The sequence below is a fragment of the Peromyscus californicus genome, unplaced genomic scaffold (genome assembly GCF_007827085.1).
Source record: "Peromyscus californicus insignis strain IS unplaced genomic scaffold, ASM782708v3 Scaffold_8__1_contigs__length_139910024, whole genome shotgun sequence".
Lineage (NCBI taxonomy): Eukaryota > Metazoa > Chordata > Mammalia > Rodentia > Cricetidae > Peromyscus > Peromyscus californicus.
In genome coordinates, this window is record NW_026294606.1 from 117,067,456 (window position 1) to 117,090,091 (window position 22,636).

At 45.0% G+C, this 22,636-nt stretch overlaps 1 protein-coding gene across 5 annotated transcripts in view; it reads right to left on the reverse strand.

Annotated features, from left to right (window-relative positions):
* Nup93 (nucleoporin 93) overlaps positions 1-22,636 on the reverse strand; it is a 110,232-nt gene that overhangs the window by 9,945 nt on the left and 77,651 nt on the right. For all 5 annotated transcript variants that reach the window (XM_052727053.1, XM_052727052.1, XM_052727055.1 and 2 more), the window contains 16 exons: positions 18,000-18,074; positions 15,623-15,712; positions 14,067-14,206; positions 10,691-10,823; positions 9,286-9,443; positions 8,794-8,959; positions 8,305-8,398; positions 6,853-7,044; positions 6,151-6,277; positions 5,958-6,030; positions 5,644-5,688; positions 4,279-4,395; positions 3,346-3,464; positions 2,630-2,747; positions 2,192-2,275; positions 395-523 (listed from right to left, as the gene is read on the reverse strand). In XM_052727053.1, the coding sequence (XP_052583013.1) occupies positions 395-523; positions 2,192-2,275; positions 2,630-2,747; positions 3,346-3,464; positions 4,279-4,395; positions 5,644-5,688; positions 5,958-6,030; positions 6,151-6,277; positions 6,853-7,044; positions 8,305-8,398; positions 8,794-8,959; positions 9,286-9,443; positions 10,691-10,823; positions 14,067-14,206; positions 15,623-15,712; positions 18,000-18,074 (1,860 nt within the window). The remainder of the gene's footprint in view (positions 1-394; positions 524-2,191; positions 2,276-2,629; positions 2,748-3,345; positions 3,465-4,278; positions 4,396-5,643; positions 5,689-5,957; positions 6,031-6,150; positions 6,278-6,852; positions 7,045-8,304; positions 8,399-8,793; positions 8,960-9,285; positions 9,444-10,690; positions 10,824-14,066; positions 14,207-15,622; positions 15,713-17,999; positions 18,075-22,636) is intronic.

Genomic DNA, 22,636 nt, shown 5'->3' on the forward strand with positions numbered 1-22,636 from the left:
GGACTGAGAACCATCACAGGCTCCTGTGTGCTGTACACTCGGGGTCAGGAACGTCTTAGCTTCCACTGTCCCCCAATTCCAGAGTATCAGAATTCTCGACTGAGCAAAGGCTGTTTGCCCTGCCAGAGAGCCGCCTTACCCCAACACACCATAAGGAACCAATCACAAATTAGCATTTTCTTTGATTTCCACCCCATCCCTACCCCTAGTTTGAGAACAGCAGTAATCCCACCATTTGAGTTCTCCCAGGAGCTTCCTGTATAAGATTTATACTAGCCCTAGGTTCCAAGGGAAGCGTGTGGTTGGGATCATGTGGTCTTAGAGGGCCGGGCAAAGGATTGCAAACCAGCAAGGTGATTCTCAGCAATGTTTCTCAGGAGTACTGGGATCTTACAGAGTCACGGTCTTCGATGACTCGCTGAGGCCTGGATGCTGAAGATGGACTTGTTCCCTTGAGCCTCTTAAACTGTGTGAACAGGATGTTCATGGTGGCGAGAAGTACTTCTGAGAGGTTGTGCCTGATCTACAGAGAGAAAAACACCTGGAATAAGGGAAAGGGACCCAGTCCCCAGAGGGAGCAGCAAGTGAAGGGGACACAGCCTCTGCCTGTCATGTGACATCCAACAGCTGCCAATGGAGAACTACAGTCACCGGAAGGGAGCTAGTGGCCCTGTGATGTCAAGAGTGGCATCACGTCTTGGAGTTGCCATTCACTGGCCACTGGCTCTGCTCCCTTAGGATACTTTTGGTGGGACAGTATGCCCAAAGCACAGGCACCATCTGCAAGCATGGAGGCTCTGCTGGCCAACATAACAAGACCAAAAATGTGAGCACCTAGTGTGAGAGGGTAAAGGGATGCATATAGTTCCCCAGCTTCACAACTCCCCATTGCTTCGGGTCTGCCCGCCTGTCTCCAGCAGCCCGTCCTTGGGAAGTCGTCCACAGGGACAGAGTTCAGTGCTTACTTTAGCCCATGGTGCATTGAACCTTGTTTCTAGGGCGGGTAAGAAGCACCACAGGAAGGACAGCTAATAGCAGCGTCCTCCCTTAGTGTGAAGTGAAAGATGACAGAGGATGACTGCTGAGCTTACATGCCATGGTCCCAACAGCCACACCTTCCTCACGTGGAGAAGCCAGTCCTGACAGCTGTGTCCAGAGTACAGTGTCTGTGCTCTAAAGAGAATTCTTACATTCCTGAGTGTACATGGAATGACCAGGGGAGGACCATGTTATAGCCCCACCAGGGTAAACAGAGTCTTGTGGTGCATGGGCTGGATGCCAAGAGTTTTACAGCTCTCTCAGTGGTTCCTGTGTAGCCCAACAGAGCACTTGAGCTAGGTGGTGACAGTGACCCTGGGGCTTCTGGGGTGATAACAGCTCATGGTCACTGCACTTGCTTCCTTAGAAAAAATTATTTGTATTTACATGTGTGTGGGTACGCACGTCCATGTGTGCATGTGTTGAAACCAGAGGTTAACATTAGGTGTCTTTCTCTGTGGCTCTTTACCTTATTTTTGGAGGAAGTGTCTCTCACGGAACCTGGAGCCCAGGCTTTTGGTTAGCAACCTCACTCCCACCTCCAGTGCTGGCACTACAGACACATGCTGCCATGCCAACTTTTACATACTCCACTGTTAGGTAGGTACCGGCCATCCGAACTCAGGTCCTCAGACTTGCATGTCAAACACTTGTCCACTGAGCCACCTCCCCAGCTCCAGCTCTCTGTTTAATGTACCCAGTACTCTGAGAGTTCTAGCTATGGTAGCCGTCTAGATTAGATTTTCCTAGGACAAGTACAATTTCAGCTCTCCTGGTGTTCTGTGAGTTCATACCATGTGTTCTTGGAGAAACAAGGTTCTGGTTGACCTGTGAGTCTGGTTGAATTCTCTCATTGTCTACATATGCAAGATGATATTTTAATACTTAAGCATTTCCACAGGGTGCATGATGTACATGCCATGACTTATACCCCACTTCCCCAAGGTCTGCCTCAGTATGTAAAGTGGAGAGCAACTGAGAGAGACACCCATCATCATCTGTGGGCCCCCCCCCCCCACACCCACACATGTGCCCATACACATGGGAACATATAAAACACACATTACACGTACATACATACAATTAAAAAATTAAGCTTTCAGTTTTGGAAGGGGAGGAAACCGAATTCTGTAATGAGCAGAGAAAGACTCACTTCGTCACTGAAGTTTCTGAAGGCAGCCACCCTTTCTTCCACACTTTCCTGGTTTAGAGGTACCAGCTTCAAGCGGTCAATGATCTGTTTAAAAAAAACATCACCAGCCCCATATGACACAGCATCATCGTCACATCATCCCCCTAAAGGTAATAGTCAGCTTGTGCAAAATCGGCTTTTAAGCAGAAAATGCACTCTCATGTACATAAAAGCTTTGACCCTAACTTACTAACTTGATTTTTGTTGTCATTTCCAGACCCAATTCTAAAATTCAGAGACCTCGACTTCTTTCAGAAGCCTGTTTCTAGATTAAAGAGGAGGGGAAAAAAGAAGAGCTTGTGGGGGAGCGAGGACAGAAAAATCTTTAAATTCCCAGGATCTTCACTTAACAGGCAGGTTGATAATAGCCTGCACTTCAAACACCCTGCAGAAACTTACATCAAAGGCTCTGTCAATGTGGCCACTGTGATACTCGTCAAAAAAGGTTATCAAGTCCAAGAGGAGATAGAATGTAGAGTCCACAAACTTATTTGCACTTATTCCCTGAGCCCTGTACCTGAAAGACAAAAGAGAGGGCCACTGAGGGAAGCAATGGTGCCGTGTGGATTTCGCAGAATCCTACTCTCGGGACAGCATTTCAAATGCATCAACCTCCCGAGTTCTCTGGATGATGGGCACTAGGGAGAAAGAACAGTGTTCACTTCTGACGCTGTAAAGGGCTGACTAGTGTAGATGTGGCCATACTCTACCTACACACACTCTGAGTGAAGTGCTTCTCTAGTGTCCAGCATCAACTCTGCAGCCAAGTCTTTAGGAAGGAGAAGAGGATTCCGTGTGTTAAAACCCTGAAGGCCAATGCTAGGGATTACTAAGTGGGGAGGCCTCACTTGCCAAAGGGCTTTGTGTGTTGCTGCAGGAAAGTATCACAAACCCAGTCTCCTCTGGAGTTAGCTGGTTCTAGTCTGAGAAGCCAGTGACTTTCCTGGGGAGGAAGGTGGGTTCTAGAAGAGTGTCCACAAACCCCTGAGAATCCTCTAACATCATGACAGGATGTTCTGGAAAAAGGTGAATCAGAATCACCTCTGGGAAGCTGAACACACAGTAGGACAGCAGTGACCTGTGATCAGGCCCCACTGAGCTGGCCCTGGCCTTACCGCTCGGCAATGGAGAGGGCCATGTTCTTCAGTCTTTCCTTGTTGGACTGTGGGACACTGATCTGTGGGACCACAGGGCTCAGCAGCTTGTTCATCAGCTCCAGCACCTTGTCAGCATTCTGTTTACATTTTTAAGATTAAGGAAACAATCAACAAAAGAACAAACTAAATAAGCAAAATTAAAACAGCAACTTTCTGAGGTGATGAACAGCTGCTCTACATCCTGAGACTGGACACAGCCAAGGACAGTCCATCCAGTGAATGCTTACCACCTGCACCTTTTCCTATGTCCTAATTATACCTCAATCATAACATTTTTAAATTTAGGAAGCCTTTCTTTACTTAAAAAAGATTTATTTATTTTTATGTGTGTGTGTGTGTGTGTGTGTGTATTTTGCCTGTATGTATGTATGTGCACCATGTACAAGCCTGGTGCCTGCAGAGGCCAGAAAGGGCATCAAATCCTCAGCAACTGGAGTTACGGATGGTTGTGAACCACCATGTGGATTCTAGGAACCAAGCTGGACTCTCAAGAAGAGCAACCAGTGCTTTTAATCAGGGAGCCATCTCTCCAGCCCCAGGAAACCTTCCTTTTTAGGTCACTTAAATCATCAGCAGTCACCACATACTCTCAGGTAGATGCATTTAACCAGGCTCTTGGACTACACGCTATTGGCTAATGTAGAAGGCTACCACAGGAAACCACAGTAGCTGTGACAGTAGGAGAGCCTTTCATTCCGTTGTTCTCTTTGGTCAGAGAGACCTTTTGGGCAGTAAGAATTCTGTAAAATGGGAATTCCATCCTGACTGAGAAAGTGCTCCAGCAGGGACGGTGATAAACAAAGACAACGTTGAAAAGTTTGAGCATCTATGCTAAAGGGCCGCAGCGCTATCGAGCACGGAGAAGGGAAGAGGCATGAGAAGAGCACTTACCTTGGCAAGGTCATAAAGCTTGGCTGCTTCTTCAAACAGTCCTTTACTTTCTGCCACAGAAGCAACTTTGTTGATAATAGGCTTTGTGTCGCTGGTAAACTTATCAATGACTCCAGGCTGACAAGACAAGTTATCAAGGGGAGGAAGAGACTCAACACCCAGCAGCAACTGCGACACAGAAGCACTTGAACTGAAATAAATGCTTGCCCTATTCAACTCGGGCGCTCTTGACGACATAAACCCCACACCAAAACCATGGAAAGAAAGATGGGCACATTTAATGGAAGCACTGTGGAGTCGGCTGTGGCACATTTGTGGTTTCTGAGAGATTTTCTCAAAGGACTGAGAGTAGGTAAAACTATTAGTGATTCTGAATTTGCTGGCAATCAGGAAGTTATAAGAAAATATTTTGAAGACTTTCGATTTGCTTTCTAAGACAGATGCTGAACAAGTTACACAGGAAGTGGTGGTGAGTACTTTGAAAAGAAGTCTCTGTCACCATTCTACAGCAGGCACGTGATCAGGAGAGTCTGAGGCCCTAGGACCCACAGGGGATGGGATATGGACTGTGTGATACTTGTGTCTATCTATTCTAATGCTCTATCAGGGCTGGACCAAGTTGGGGTGATCTGCCCCTGAACCAATGAAATATATATGCTCAGAATCCACCTGTGTGGTATTGAAGAAAATAATTAGCCTGTCTTATTTCTGCTTTTTCACTTGGAAACCAGAGATAACGGTTCTCACTTTGATGGTAACTGTCATAACTGAAGGAGAAACCGCACACAAAGCACTCGGCACAAAGCCCAGGAAGATGGCTACCATCATCAGTACCATCAAGGCCCTCGTCTGGGCTGCGAGGCCAAACCATGCAGTTTTACAAAGAAAAGTGAGTACCTGTGGGGCACACGGGGAATGCCAGGGTCAGGACTGGGTTCTGACAATGGCTTCTGCCCTCCTGTTACAGTGACCCATGGCAGGGCAAGTCCCAGGGGAACCGCTTAGGCTCCAGGGAGATGGCCTTTTCAGGGCTGGCCTCTTGAAAGAGGTGGCCTGCATTTCTAACTTTCCTATCTGGAGAGAGTAGGTACAGCAATCAACTTACTTTTCTTCGTGTTTTCTGAGTCAAAAATGGCAAAAATTTAGACAAAGCTTTAAAAAATGGCAGGCATGCTTTGAACATATGAAAAACCTATCTAATCACAAATTTATAACTTTAAAGAAAAGAAAAATGTGTGTAAAACCAAGGCCATCAGTTGGGCCTGTAAGTTCCTCTTTCTTGTGTTAAATAAAGTTTCTGTGTCCAGATGTGAATCGTACAGTATAACTACACTCTTCTGACAGTCAGGGATACATTTAACCTACCTTTCTACTTCCGTCATTCTCTAGTTTCCCAAGGATCATATCAAACTGTGGAGGAAAAGGGTTATTTAGTTTACTGGTCAAGGAAATAAAGATAACACACAATTCCTTAGGGAAACAGATGGGAGGAAAGGGGCACAGGAGAAGTCTTACACAAGCTAGGAAACAGTGGTACTGAGATCACTATTTTCACTGTTAGAAAGCAAAACAAGCTCCACCCTACCTCCACCTCTAGGCCATGGACACCCTGCTCACACAGAATGTCACATGAGAACACACTGAAAACTTCCGCCAGAGCGAGAAGGACGCTAACCTACCTCTCGACTTTCTATCACAAGCTCGCTCACACAGCGCAGAAACATGTTCTCTCCTTGACTGTCTTTCTCGTCCCTACAAAAGCACAGGAACAGCTTGGGTGGTTTGAGGTATGGACTCAATGAGTCTCTAAGAGGCATTCTCTGAATGGAGAGATAAAAGGTAGCCAAGTGAAAAGGCAAAAGGAAGTTTCACCTGAGGAAGTAAAAGTACTGGAGTGCTTCCCTCGGATCCGTGGACTCAAACTTGCGGGTGTAGAGCATGAGCAGACGCACGAAGTTCAGCCGTCGCATGCAGGGAGGGTCACCAGGCTCATGGCTGACTGCACATGGGAACAGAAGGGCTTACATTCTCAGAGCTCCTCTGACCCTCGCAACCCATGGGATTAAATGTACAGGCTAGAAGTATGTGTTTTTGCAGCCCACGCACTCTATATTTCCCATTGTAATCTCGCCACTGTCCTTCACTTTCCTCTCTACAGACATTAGAGGAAAATATCTCATATGGTGAATGACCAGCATGATGGCCTTTCCAGGAAATGACTATGTACTTGACCATCATGGCTCATGTACTGACCCATTAAGGACCCACTCACTCACATTTGCATGGCTCTCCATCTACCTCTTCTACGGGTAGGCAGGTAGAGAGGTGGCTAGCTCGGGTTTCCAAAATCTTTAAAGCCAAATCCCTAGTGGGAATGACATTCGTGACTCTTGGTGCCTGGCATGGCTCTTCAACACTCCCGGAACTGCCGAGGGTTATAAACAAGTACTCTAACACTAACATACAAGCTCAAGTATACAATGCTCTAAGGTGACCAAATCCCCAGTGGCTGCCATTCCACAGCCACCAGGACCAACGTGTCACATCACTGCCAGCTAAGGCCTAAATACTCACGGAGCTGAGCACTCTGACCCGAGGATTTTAAAAGCAGCTTTAGCTCAAACAGGACCAGGGCCACATGGACAGCATGACAGCGCAGCCGCTCCATGCGGAAGAGAAAGGCAATGGCGGCCTCAAACTGTGCAGTCAGGAACAGCACTTGGAAGTAGAGGAAGGGCTGCTGGTTCACCGTGAAGTGGGACTCGCCTGCAGGAGAGGACATGAACCCACTCAGAGGGAAGCTGCCACCCGTGTCTGACCCTGGGGATCTACTGGCCTTACTGGGTGAGAAGAAATCACCAACATAAAGCAGCTAATGCGACCCTGGACGCAGTAAACTCCATGAACCATGACCTGGAGCCAGGCAAGGGAGTGTATGCATGCCCCTAACACTTTCAGTCATAGCAGCAGAAAGGCAGAGGTCTCTGTGAGTTCAAGACCAGTTTGGACTACAAAGTGAGTTCCAGGACAGCCAGAGAGAGACCTTGACTTACAAAGCAAACAAACAAACAAACAAACAGACCCAATTCCTCTACTTTCTCTAGGCCTCACACGGGCAGTGGTGGTGCACGCCTTTAATCTCAGCACTTAGGAGGCAGAGGCAGGTGAATCTCTATGAGTTCGAGGCCATCCTGGTCTACAGAGTGAGTCTACAGTCCGGGAGAGCCATACAAAGAAACCCTGTCTCGAAAAACCAAAAAAAGTAAAATAAAATAAAAAAGTTAAAAAACAAGAATCTCTAGGCCTCACTACATGATCAGCAAGCAGTCCTGCTATAAAATCTAAGCTGTTTGCATTAGGGAGGAGAGAAATGGTGACAGTCTGTCTTCAGTATGGACGGACAGACAGGGACGTGAGCTCGGGCTCACACGACTCTGAAAGCAGCAGCAGCATTGGCTGTAGTTGCTGATCCGTTCGTGACCTTCCAGAGCTGCTCACTAACGAGGAGGTCAAAGGACAAGCTAGTTCTCCCCCTTGTGTGGGAGATGTGACCACTGCCAAGATCCTTAGGAGTGACAGCTGAGGCCTCACTCACATCCCTCCCCAGCAAGAGCTGGAGAAAAGTCTATCGTCTACACCATGGAAGCCAGATTTCTTTTCTTCATTTTTTTCTTTCGGTGGTGCTAGAGATCAATGGATCTGAAGACCTCTGGAATGTCAGGCAGGTACTTCACTACTGAGCTACAGCCCCAGACCCTTTCATTCTTATTCTGAGACAAAAATCTCACAAGTTGCCCAGGCTGGCCTTGAACTCACTCTGAAGCCTAGGCTGGCCTTGAACTCATGATCTTTCTGCCTCAGTCTCCCAAATATTGTATCCAAGTGATACATACTCTTAATGCATAACAGTCTCTACCTGATTGAAAACAGCTAAAGTCCACTAGGGAGCTCATGTGTGAAGGGCTTCCCCACAGGTTAGCCATGTGTCCCACAAGGAGAGAAGGTGACTGACTGTGCAGTTCTTACCATAGTCTTCTAGCAGCTGTTTCTGGAACTGTGAGAGAGTGAGCCTGTCTTGTGGCGAGCTGGTGCCGTCATCATCAAAACACACCTGGTTCAACTAAATCCCCAAAGGAAACACACACATCGGTACAAACTACATCCTCAGCCATGTGTCCAGCTGTGCTGTCCAGCAGCCATGCTCCAGCTGTGAGCTGGAGATTGCATGGGACACTGTGGTTCTTGGGGCTGGGTTGTAGCTCCATGGTAGAGAATGCCAAGGCCTATATTCTACCCTTAGCAATACAACAGGGAAGGGAAATGGGGGAAGGGGGGAGGGAAGGAAAGAAGAAAAAGAAAGCTAACCATGTACATTAGTTGGAAATTATACATTAAAAAACAGGGCTTCCAGACACAAAATCCACTGGCCCTGTCCTGACCACCACACAAACGTGATGCACTAAGCAGGTAAAGAGAGTATGGGAAAACTGAGCAGGCAAATGAAGCTGTGCCTACTTTTAACCATAAGTAGTCCTCAGTCTTGTCTGCTACTTCGCTCTGATTGTCGGTGATGTCACATCTGCCAATGATACAGTACACAGCACGCTTATAGGGGTCTGTGTTGTTCCTGAGGGCTCTGCGGTAGTGAAGCCGGAGCTTGTTTTCAGTAGCTGGAGACAATCTGAAACACACAGAGACACAGCCTCAGCAGAGATCCTCCGAGGCCAAGTGAAAGCAGCCATCTAAGACTGTGGAGGCTCTCCTTCTCCCAGGGCCACAGGTCCTGTCTGCCTCGACCACCACTTTCATCTGACTTGTAACTACTAGCAACATGTCCTTTTGTCCATCCGCTTTTCTCCAGTCCTAAGACCTCCATGGGAAGATCAGAAACGCTATGGATCAACATTCTACCCCACCCCAGCATCCCTCCAGGAGTGACAGAGTGGGTCCTTCCCTTGTCTCCCTGCAGGCAAGGCATAGCAAAGGAAGTCACCCCACTCCCTGTACCTTCTATCCTTGCTGTTCATGTACTCCTGGAACCAGGTTTTAAATTCCCCCAGCTGGTGCTGGGCTCGACTGACGACTTGTGATGCAGCAAGCAGGTCCCCACAGCGCATGCAGTAATAAATTAACGCCCAGACGGGATGGCCTTCCACCTCTCCATCCTAAAAGACAAAAACCAGTCAAACAAACAAAAGCTAATCAACCCCTTCTGATGTGCTGGCACCAGCTAAGGTACTTAATTCCCACCATAACCCCATGAGTTAAGAGCCACTGACAGCATCCTACTCCCTGTATTTTGCAAACAAACTAATTTGTCCAGAGAAACCTGGAAGAGCAATCTAGTATGGATCTGGAGTTACTTTGAAGTGAACAGAGCTCTTCTGACCCACCACACCCCATGCTTTCTCTCATAGCCAGTAATAATGGGATCACCTTCTTCTCCGACTTTCATAAAACAAGAGCTAAAGATACCACTGACCAATAAGATATTATCATCCACTTGAGCTTATAAAATTAACTGCTACTGAACTGTCAATCATTCATTCCTTGTCCCTTCAAATATCTGACTGTCTGGATATCGGATGCTGCGAGGTGACTGTCTCTACCCTCCTAAAACTGTGACCACCCATCCTACTTACTACTTGTCCATGTAGCAGGCCTGGGCTTGTCCTCTCTGTGTTTCACCAACTCTTTCAGGAGCTTTTGGCTCTCTCCTCTGTGGCAGGAAGCTTCATAAACTTGATATTATATGATGTCATTTGCCCTCTTCAACTCTTTTTAAACTAGGTACTCAAGGCCTTTCTTTACCAGCTAGTCCAAAGTTTGCTCAGCCCTACTACATGCCTACTACTCCAGATACTTTGCTTCCTCTGTATGCTTGTCCACATTGCTCTCTCCTCCTAGGACAGTCTCCCAGGGTCCCAGGATAGTGAACTCCTGCTCGTTAATAATAAGTTCGACCTTTTATGAAGCCAGCATCTTTTATATCCCCCAATTTTGGGCACAAAGCTCCAGTTAAGCTTGTATACTCTGTAAGACACTGTAGATAATAATCCCCAGCTCCAGGGCAGGCTGAGCAGAGGACTATAAACCATATCCATGCCATTCTCTCAGCTGTTTTGCTCTTAACTTTTGACAGATCCCTCATTCTGTCTCTCATACCCACATGTAAGTTCCTAAGAGTCCTTAGGGCTCAACTTTTAAAACTCACCTAGGACCTGACACTGCCTCCCTCTCCTGCCTTTCCCCAGGCAGAACTCCTGCATGACTAGTTTTCAATGGGTCCCTGTGAAACAGCCCGCCTGCTCATCCCTGGCCTCCTTGACACACAGAACCTCCTTTCAACTGAGAATACCTGAGAACAACCAACAGCTTCAGAGTATGTCTGATCCTGAGAGGTTACTAGTACCTGAAGTCCTGGTGAGGGAGCTGGCAGTTTAATGTTTAGGAAACTTCGAACCAGTTGGTAAGTCCCAGGCACACCGCCCAGCTGGGCCTGATGCAAATTTCCAAAGACAGTCACAAGTGTGTAATTCTTGTAACTGGAAAGATTTTTAAAGAAAAAATGGTGAAGGTTGACAACACGTATTACACACATCTATGTCCACATTCAGAATATTAGATTGTGAACTCTATAGACAAGGCCTGGATTCTAAATCTCATACAGAAGAGGAAACAGTACATGCTTAATGAAGCAAATTCCATTCTTAGCACTGTACAGATTTTTACTACAGATGCCCCAAAGAATTCCTAGGGGAATACAACTGAGGGTTTCAAATAGTTTAAGGGTGGAGCCTAATGTTCTAATGGATTTGCTTTAAAAACAACAATTTTTTTTTATTTTAAAGAATTTGAAATAAATTTCATGAAAAGTCAAAATAGTCCAGTGACTAGCACCACACCCTTACCTAGATTATCAGTATTGTTATTTGTATGTGTTTCCTATCTCTACATGTCCTATCTGACACCCAAATGCACATAAGAACATGGTTTTGTTTATTCCCAGAAGCATTTAAAAATGTTATAAAAATCATGGCTACCGCCAGGCAGTGGTGCACACGCTTTTAATCCCAGCACTCAAAGGCAGAGCCAGGCTGATCTCTGTGAGTTCCAGGCCAGCCTGGTCTACAGAGCAAGAGCCAGGACAGGCACCAAAACTACATAGAGAAACTCTGTCTTGAAAAACCAACCAAACAAAAAACATGGCTACATAACCTACATCATTTCAGCCACGTACCTCCTAAGAACCAGGTATGAACCTACAGGCCAATTTCAGAGAACAAATTGTGGAATCCGATGCAGTTAGTAAAAATAGTGTCAAAGAATTAGAAGTTGAGCTATGTAAAATTACATACTACTACATAACTATAAATAAAACTAAACTGAATACTCATGACAACAGAGGGTGGAAGCCACAGTGAGGCAACAGGAGCCTCTGGTGTGACGGATGGGGCCTGTCTTCTTTCCAGCACTTTCCTAAATCCCTGTAAAAAGCATTTATTGTTTTATAACGGAAAAGAAGCATAAGGTGATTAACCAATGCATTCTCCTCACCACTACACGCTACACGTGTTTAAAAGCACAAGATGAGAGAACAGAGTTCCCTGTAGCAGCCAGGACAAAACAGATGCCCACTACCTCCTGCTCCAACTTGCAATAAGACAACCTATGTGCTGGCAAGATCCTAAATTAAAGAAGCTGAAACTCCTTGAGAACCAAGACAATGTATCCTACCGAAAGCTTTGGAACCTGGAAGGGACAGACCATGCCTCTATTTTCTCAACATTTTTGGCCTTATATCTAAAAACATATTTGGAACTAGGTCTCCTTTACCATCTGGTAGATTATGTAACTTGAAACATTATGCTATATTGTCAGCAGAAAAGCATCTGCAGAAATACTGTAACATGGAGTACAGTTATTCAAACAGGTGAAAAGGAAGCTTTCAAAAGGTACTGCCAGAGAATGATGCTGCTCCAAAGATGAAGCCAGGCTTTGTTAGCTGGACAGGGGCTTCAGAGAGCTCTAAAAGTCCAGCTAGAGAATGGGAAAAGAAAAAAAAAATTCTTTTCATTAAACTAGGGGCTGGAGAGATAGCTCAGCAGTTAAGAGAACTTGTCGCTCTTACAGAGAACCTGGGTTCGATTCCCAGCACCCACATGGAGGCTTACAAGCATCTGTAAGCTCTAGTTCCAGGAGATCTAGTGTCCTTTTCTGATCTCACTGCACCAGGCACACATGTGGTGCACATATGTACTTGGAAGAAAAATACTCATACACATAAAATAAATATATCTAAAAAAATAAAAACATTAAAAAAAACAAACTAAGTGCAATAAATAATAAAATGGGATACATAAACAGGAATGCAGCTTGGTGGCTGAAGCAACAACAGTTTAAGTTTGTCAGGGAAAGCATTTTTAAAATTTATTTTTATTTTTTTTTATTCCTTAAGATTTTTATATGGCATAAGAAAATCTAGCTCAGTTTGCCAACTAAAATGAATAAATGTTACTATATTAGATTCTTTATGGTTGATGATCAATACAACCAAACCTCCATCTCAAAAGTTCAGTCAACGGGGCTGGAAAGATGGCTTAGCAGTGGAGAGCACTGACCGCTCTGTCAGAGGACCTGACCCACATGGGGGCTCACAACCAATTGTAACTCCAGTCCCAGGGCATCAAACATCATCTTCTGGCCCCATGGAGACCTCACCTATGTGGTACACAGACATGCATGCAGGCAAAACAAGCATACAGATAAAAATATAAACTAAAGTGGAAAAAGAAGTTTAGCCAAAGTCTGAAGAATTACTCTATAAAACCTTCACACACACATAGACTAGAGAAATTAAAAAACAAAAAGCAAAAGCTTTTCAGGTTCCAGATTTCTTGTAACAAAGGAATGGTGGCTAGTGAACACAGATCAGAGGGTGCTCATTTCATGTAGCTAAGGTGTAATTAGCACAGAATTTGAAATGAAACCAGTCCCTACAGCATCAAGTCTAAATCCCCTCAAGGGACTTCCTAACCAAGTGTTGTTTTGTTGACAGAGCTCTTCTTAAGCCAGCAGGCTGATGCCCAGTGCCCTGTCTCTAAAATAGAGTCTGCTGCACAGTCCTGACCATTCCTGCTAGGATTCCACTGAGTTCCAAAAAGATGGATGAATGGCACAGGTCTAATAATGAATCGGACGATAGGGTATAAGGATAAAGCCACAACCCCTCAGTAGCCATGCCCAGACACAAAGCATTGGCCTCAGCAGCTACGCAGAGCCCTGACTCAGGGATTCACTGGGTAGGGCCAGGAGGGTAAAGTTACAGGGGCCTTCCTAAGGTTTAAAGTCATCATATTGCAAGGTGAGTTAGAATGCTGTAAGAAAACAAAGGAACCTGGGGAGTGAGTGATGAACCATATTAGGAAAACAGGATTATGAGCCAAGTCATTCTGATCTAATCAACATGTCTCTACATTAAATGATGAAAAGCAGAGCTGCCCTTTACCACCATTTCTATGTACAATTTTATCAGCTGCAGACACAGTCCTGGTAGGTAAGTGTTCTGACAACAGAATTACCTCAGCTCCAGTCAATTTAAAGTACTCCAGTTACAGCACACTCAGCCCCAGAACTACTTAAGACTCGAGAAACAGGTGACTTTAGGGAAAGTAAAAGCCAACCCCACCACAGACACACATACACACACACACACACACACACACACACAGAGAGAGAGAGAGAGAGAGAGAGAGAGAGAGAGAGAGAGAGCGCTACAGCTGCCTTACCTCTGCTCAAGGTATCCCAAGGCCTGCCTGACAAACTCCATGCGCACTTCTACACTGCTTCGGCTCTTCAGGGCGTCAGTTGCTGGTGCCAACACCACATCTGTCATTTGTTTTACCATGGCCCACATGTCAGAAATGCTCTGCATGTAAACGAGATTGCATATGACAAAGCGGTAAGGATGGAGAAGTTATGTGGCTATGACTGCAATGGAGGAAGAATGAGGAGGACTGAGATTTTTGTCTGAGACACCCCTGGTTCAAACTCAGTATGGAAGATGGGCCTCTGCCTCGCCAACCACCAGAGCTCTGACCACTGATGAGCACCCCTTCCCTGCTTGGAGTTGGCTTTCAAACCAAGTACCATGCCAGGCCTGACAGAACCACCTCCATCATTAGGAACATGAAAGTAACAAGAGCTGAATCTCAGTGGGTCATCCCTTAATAGTGCCTGAGTGCACTTCTAATCACCCAGAGCTCTAGGAGCTTAAACACAAGTTCTTACAAGGTTATTTAAGTTCCTTAAGGCTTAAAATAAAGAGTTTAACCTAAATAATAAAGGTTTTGTCTTCCCAGGGGCTCTCTGGGCTACCTCTGTAGCCCATTTAATGAGTAAATGCCATAACCTCCCATTTCCCTCCCACTCACTCCCTCAAAAGTGACTCCAGAAAAAGGGTTTTCTCTGTGTTGCCCTACCCAGTGGGCCGCCTCTCCCCAGGCTGTGAATTTCTCCTTCAAAATGTGTTTCCAACCCTCTAAAGATAGAACACAGTAGAGAAGGTTGGTTCTCATGGTACGCCTCAGTGAAAGCTCTAAAACACCAGGCAGATATGATTAGTGAATTCTCACTTTTGTCTTTAAATCTGTTTGCATTGTATTTCACTTCTGGAAAAAAGCAGTTTTTGAGAAACAAATCAGTGTACGGGTGCTTCTGCTTCCGGAACAGCCCTCCCTTCCTTTGGCCTCTCCCAGCACCTTCTGACACATCCCCCACCATCACTGCTGCTCCTCCCTAAAGGAGACAGCTGGCCAGGGATTAAGAGTGTGGGCAGAGCCGGGCGGTGGTGGCGCACGCCTTTAATCCCAGCACTCGGGAGGCAGAGCCAGGCGGATCTCTGTGAGTTCGAGGCCAGCCTGGGCTACCAAGTGAGTTCCAGGAAAGGTGCAAAGCTACACAGAGAAACCCTGTCTCGGAAAAAAACCAAAAAAAAAAAAAAAAAAAGAGTGTGGGCATAATAAAAACTGGGAGAAGGGAGTCCAAAAGAAAATGATGAGTTAAGTTCAAGGAGGTAGCACAAACTATGCGGCTCTTCTTAAAGAGCCGCTGATACCTGAGAGGAGGAAATGGGTAGGAACCCAACAGAGCTCAAGACCTCTTTCCACTAACAAATCCCAGCCCCGTCTTTTGAAGACAGATTTTAAAAAGCCACCATAAAAACAATCACTCCAAATGTATATAAAACAGTGGGAAAAAGAACGTTATCTCATAAAATAGTCTTTCTTCGTATACTGCAGCCAAGTCAGTAAGCTGCTGATCCCATGTGAACACTGGGCTCTACCTTGTCGTCCAGCTCTGCAACAGATGAACAAAGGTCCACTAGGTTGGGCTGCAGGTGTCCACTCACAATCTTCTCATTGTAGATATAAATCTGAAATAAAGGGACCAAGTAAACAGATGATCTATTTCACTTCCTTTTAAGATCTGAAGTCATTCTGAAGCCAGCAAATGGCAACAGAGGCTGATGCCAACCTTCCCTTCCTCGAAGTGCCTAATCATCCATAAGGCAGATCTCCAGCTGTGGCTAGCACATTAACACTAATCACTACCCCAGCCTTGCAAATACTGTAAAACAAGGGGCCAAGGTAGTCCATGGAGAGACGCTAGAACCAAAAATGAAAATAGGGCTACAGAACCATGGCCTGGCTCTGGCTGCTGCTTCCTAAGAACCATGTCAAAGTCTGTAAAGTCTAGGTCAGAGGACTGATGCTCCTGGGCCAGTTCATGGACTGGGTAGGTCTGTTAGAACAGTATCTGCTACACATCTGGAACATTTACTTCTAGAAAGCATCTCTGGAGCCCAGACAGACCACTCAGTGTCTGCCTGACAACCTGAGTTAAATCCCTGAGACTTACATGATAGAAGAGCTGATTCCCTCTGGTTGTCCTTTGACCACAGCCCCACAACAAACTAACAAACAAATAAGTGTAGAAAGAAAGAATCTCTGCTCTTCAGGTAAAATCTCTCTCAAAACAAAACAAACAAACAAAAAACCCCAACTGAACAACAACAACAACAACAACAACAAAAACCCCACAACTATGGCTTGATGTGATGTTTATTAAGATATAAGAAAATTCCTTTTACTTTAGATTTGGTCTATAATGGTTACAAACAGGCTTTCTTTTACATTTTGAAGTCCTTGCTTTACTGAGGACTGAATTAATGACCAATCATGGACCCATGGAACCTTAGCTTCTACTTTAAATAGAGGATCTGATGCCATACAGCTTCTGGGGCTGTCACAAAGATTTGCCGGGTACTTAGATTTACGCAGTCACTGAATGAGCATGTTCTAGGAACCAAGGATGTAATCAACTTTATAGCACATAAACATTCACTTTCTGTGGGAGAGAACTGTGTAGACAGACAGCTGGCATTGCGGGATCCTAGGTGCTGCGGGAGTCAAGTTCTAGAGTTTAGTTTTTCAGATGAAGAAGCTACACTGTTTCTTCATTCATTTGTTGGGTCTGAAATGGTGGTGGCCACAGCAATCAAGGAACCAGCCAAGGGAACTTAAAGGACACGGGTGTGGAATGAGTGTAAGGAAGAGGGAGAGTGAGCTAAAGACCAGAGAAGGGAACGAAGTCCAGCAGTGAAACACGGAGTTGAAAGGAAGGTGAAGTCATCTCTGGAGGACGGAGGGGGACTTCAGCCGCCTGGAGTTTGAAGTAGCAATGTAAGAAGAGAGAGACTTTAACCTCAAATCTGCTCCCGACTTGGAGTATATTCTCTGCTTTTATTCTCACTTAAAATGAATCTACATTTACACAAAAGAAACATTAGGATATTTCTCTCAACTAATGTTAATAAGATTTCTGGTGACACATGATTCAGTAAACGTAGAATTCCACTCATTAATTAACTGGTAGCTGAAGAGGGAGAGTCCTCTATTAAAGAGCCCAGTGTCTAATAGTCCCTCCTCCGTGTGTGTAGCTGCCATCTGTTTCTGTCCCCAAGCCCCAACTCCAGGGTGGCAGGAGGGAAGGGAGTGGGGAATGTATCAGTGTGTCCTCTCAGGGTCACAGCTAAGAGATGCAGGGCACGACATCTTGGGACTTTGTGGTGGAAAGTGACAATCCTTTGAAAAACAGGCTTGACTTGCATTGTTTTATTCCGAGTCAACTGCAGGTAAGTCCTGCACAGAGCTCCACATGGACCATCTTGTTCCATGCTTACTGATGCCAGCTCATGATCAGCATCCAAGAGCACGGCCCCCAACACACCAGGAGCATCCTCACCTCCATCTGCAATGCTACACAATGTCAGCACACTGTGCTTATCAAGGCAGAAAGTGTTTTGAAAATCCCACTCAACAAGGGTAAAAGAATCTGACCATACCATTAGCCAGCCAAGTAATTCAGTTAATACAGAACTCCATTTGCCATGCATTATAGTTATTCAAGGAAGCTATTGCCAAGAAAGCAAAATGAAACACCTGGTCAGTAGAGAGTAGATTTAAATTTCCCTGCATTATCTGAGTCATTTGATTACCCTATTTAACCAAATGGAGAACAGGGGCATTCATGGTAAAATATTAACTAATCCCGTGAGCTTTCAGGTTTGACTTTCGTGTGAAGTCACTATTCCCTCCAACTCCCCTGAGGATCACAGCATTCTTTCTCCAAGATTAAATCTTCCTAAAATGTATACTCACCTGCCGGGCATAGGCCATCTCAATGCTATCCAGAGAGCTTCGACCAGGAGGACCCACATCACTGATGTAACTTGGCTATAGGGAAAGAAACACCCAGGACTGGTTAAGAACAGTACTCAATCACCTAAGGCATAAAAATCACACACACACCCTGATGTCTGTAACCTGTTAAGTGGGGGACTTGTCTGCAGAAACAGAAAGGAAAGGCAAATAGCAGCAAGGCTCCGCTACAAGGACACGGGTTCAGCTAGCCTTTATCAGCCTTAGGAAATATTTTCCAGTACTAAAACCTAATTTTAAAAATTAAGCATTTAAAGAGTAGTTGATTGCTGCCTCTGAATTTCCATTTAAATGACTTTTGCCTAATGCTCTTGTTTTCAAAAGTGCTTTTCCTTCAGTTGCCCTTGGCCAAGCCACTACTTTACCACATATAAAGTCAATTATCCATCAACAGGGTGTGTGCACTGTGATTCCCGACGAGAAGTGGCTGGCAAACACTCAACTGGAATTCCACAGGCAGGGCTGCCTAAGCACATAGATGCTGAGATGCTGCATGGGAGAATGTTCCCTACACCTCCTAGCTCCAACCAGGTCTCCCTGCACTGGAAAAAAATGTAGTCCACACACTAAGCCACACTGGGTATAACAGAACAGAACGAGATATAGGAGCGGATAACAGGGGCAGGGAACCGGAGACCAGAAAGGCAAGGCAGCCAGACTAACAGGGCCAGAGAAGAAGGGCTCACCAGGAGCCTGGAGGGACGTGGGCAGACAGTAGTGCACTGTCCCCCACCTTACACACAAAGACTGGGTGGGAATGGGCTTCTCAGAGTAGAGAGCCTTTAGAAACCAGACATGCTAGGACAGGGAAGGACATAGCAGAAGGGAGCTGCAAACTTTTAGCACCCATGGTTGTGCAAAGTGGCTCCAGAGGGGTGTAAAACTCTTTCCCAAGGAGGGTTCACTCTAGGCAGGAGAGAAGGAAATTACTGTAATAACACTCACATAAAATAAGTCTAGGCTGAAAACAATCCAGTGATACCACACAAGGAGAGATAAATGAACTCCTACACAGAATGTCTTACCTTCATGGAACCAAACTAATTTACAATATTTGGTAATAAAAGTCAGTACTGTTAGGAAAAAAACAACAACAAAAGCAAACAAAAACCAGGACCAGCACAGCATAGCTCTAAATGCAACCTGCTGGTGTTAACCTTATGTATAAAACAAGCAGAATACTTAAGCCATTCCTACAGAAGAATTCTATGACAGCCGCAAAAAAAAAACAAAAAAAACCAACTAACACAGACCTACATGCAACAACACAAAACAACTCTAAAGTGAGCAAACATAAGGCAAAGCCAAATTGTAGAACCTCAAAAACACAATGATATAGTTCGCAGTTGACAAGAAAACGACACAGCATAAACATGTACTATTCACACACAGAGGTCCCTAACAGGGAACCAGAAGGATGCACTGGACCAACAGGAGTGACGTCTGGATAGGGTGGGAACGGAGCAGTGCACCGGGAGAGGAGCTCTCTGTGTACATCACAGCAGTACAATGAAGGACCTGGTGAACAGGGAGCTCCAAACATCCTTTGCAAAGAGTAGCGAGTGGAGAGCACTTTCTGTGCTCAGAACCCTACTCAAATCCTGACATGTGAACTAGGCCCATCTCTTAGGAATCTGCCAGGGAGCACAATACACAACTCAGAACATCTAGTGTGGGGCGATCAAATTCAAACTGTCAGTCTGTATTTTACCAAATCAATGACACCATTCATTTAAGACATGTCATACATGCCACTATATGTTGGAAAGAAAAAAAATGCTGTCAAACTACAACCCACCACTGAATAAGACATTGTGATTTCAGAGATGTTAAAATATAGGAAAACTATGACTGACACTTGAAATTCGGTATTAAGTCTCTTATCAAAATTAGCGGCTGCTCAATATTCGCTGAGTTCCACACACGGCAGTGAAGAGCAGCAGCCGTGTCGTGTGTACTGAAGCCTCAGCTCAGCCTCTGCAGCAAGCCTGCTGCCTGCTGAGTCACTTTCAGACAACTCACCTGGGGACCTGCCACTGACCACGGCCAACACATCCAACCCACCTGAGTTAAATCCACCTTTAAATACTGCTTTTTTAAAACGTTTCTCAGAGAGAGAGAGAGAGAGAGAGAGAGAGAGAAGAGAGAAGAGAGACAGAGAGAGAGAGAGAGAGAGAGAGAGAGAGAGAGAGAGAGAGAGAGAGAGAGAGAGAACATATATGCATGCATGCATGCATAGATAGACAGACAGGTTGAATCTCTTCTTGTATCTTTACCTGGGTCCTGGGGATCAAATTCGGCCACCAGGCTTACACAGCAAGTGCTTTTACCCACTGAGCTCTCTCACTGGCTCCAAAACACAGTTTTAAATGTCGGCTAAGATACATGTAGGAATTTCCACATTGTTTAACTCCGTCTTGTCATGTGAGCCCCAAGACACTGGAGTCCTTCCTCACACTTACCAGATGTACGAACTGGGACACAAGGGTGCTTACAGGGCGAATAGCCGCAAGAGACTTGCATTAAAGCACATTATTTTTACCTAGGCAATACTTGAAAAGTTAACAATCTTTCAATTCCTGCCTTCCTTTAAAAGTTGTATCTCTTTCTTCAATGACATCCTAAGGACATTAATTTTCCAAATAACTTCATGCTATTAAAGTGTCGCTTCCTTTATTAAAACTCGCCAGGCACAGATATTAACACTATGCCTTTGCTCTTCTGTTATTGAAAGGCTCCAGGGAAAAACAAACGTTCCAGGGACTACCATATGTCAGTTCATTTCTGCCTTAAAAAATATTTCCTCTGAAAGCCTCGGGCTCAGCTTTAGATTAAATTATCCAAATCTGAACATTTTCCTTCAAATAGAAGGTCAACTCAAAATGAGCCGAGGCCTCCTCTCTAACAACTCTGAATTCAACAGTTCTGGACAATAAGGTGCCCAGGAAAGAGTGACAGTCACCAAGTCATCCATCCTTCAACTGACCTTAATAATGTGCAGCTTATCAAATGCTGACAGATCCGTAACACTGCACAGACCTGGAGCATGCACCTCATGCCAGGCCCTGGGCTGCAGCTTTATACTTGTTCCCAGTCCTTACAACAGAAAAAAAAGGTGTTTCAGATGAGAAATCCATGCTCAGGCTTACTTCTGAGGCCAGTCATCTATCCTTCAAACTGTGTGGTCTCCTCTATAGGACAAATGAAGTGAAAATAATGTATCTTTCCACCATTTTGAAGAAAATTGCATGGAAAGAGCCTGTGAAAACACAGGGCTCCACATACCACAAGAATGGCTAAATTCTGACAGATAATACCAAGTGTGACAAAGATATGAAACAAATGGAACTGTCATGCTCTGCTATCTGAGGCTATCCTGATGACATTTGGGGCAATATCTATTAAAGGTGAACTTTCATAAGATGTGGTGGTTCATATCTCAATCCCAAGCCCTCTAAGAGGCTGAGACAAGAGGATCACTGTGGGTTTGAGGTCAGCATGGGCTTCACAGTGAGTTTCGGGCCAGCCTGGGCTACAGAGTAAGACAGCCTGGGCTATCTCAACAAAACAAAACAAAACAAACAAGACAGACAACAACAAAAAGCTGAGGGTGGGGAGGGGTGCCAGACTGAATCCAGGACCTAGTGCATGCTAAAGTGCTCTTCCAGGGAACCCCAACTCTAGCACCAAAGCTGACCACACACATAGACTCGGACCCAGCAACTTCCTCTAAGGTATACCCAAAAGAGATACAAATACATATTCTCATTAAAAGATAAAGGAATATTCATAATAGTATTATTTATAAAAGCTCAAAACTGGAAACTATCCAAATGGCATCAGCACTATCCATCAACACCAGAAGAGGTAAACAAAACTACAGTTATATTCTTTAAGCCATAAAATGAAGGGCTCATCACTACAAATAACAATATGTATGAGCAGAATGGTACGCAAAAGAAGGTACAAATAAGCACATTTTATGGCTCAGGTTATATAAAGTTCACAGATGCGGGACCGCTGGGAGTGAGGCAGAGGTCAGAGGCTCTGCTGAAGAACTAGGATTGTTTCAGTACTTGGTCATTTTTAATAATTCACTGAATTACATACTTAAGACTTTCATACTTTTCTGTATAAATCTTAAACTTTAAGGAAAAAGTTAAAAATAACAAAAGCAGTAAGATTCATATGTAAACTGGGAAAAAACTATGTAAGCTCAGGCCTGTAATTCCACCACTATGGAGAATGAGAGAGAAGGATCACCATGAATGAGGTCAGGCTACACAGTAAATACCAGACTAGGCAGGGCTATATATTAAAACCCTAATCCTATCTCAAAACAAAGAAACAAAAACCTCCCAAGGAGTTTCCAGAAAATGGCAATTCTCTGGATAAATGGACTAGACCTGTGTGTAACACCTGCCAACTTACACAGCAACATTACTCCCGTCACCAAAATCCCAACAGAGAACAGGCAAGCATGGCGCACTCTCCCCAAGGGGCCTGGAGGTCGTGGAAGAAGAGCCTACTGAACAGACTGGTCTATTTTTGAGAGGAGTGCAATCAAGGAAGAACAT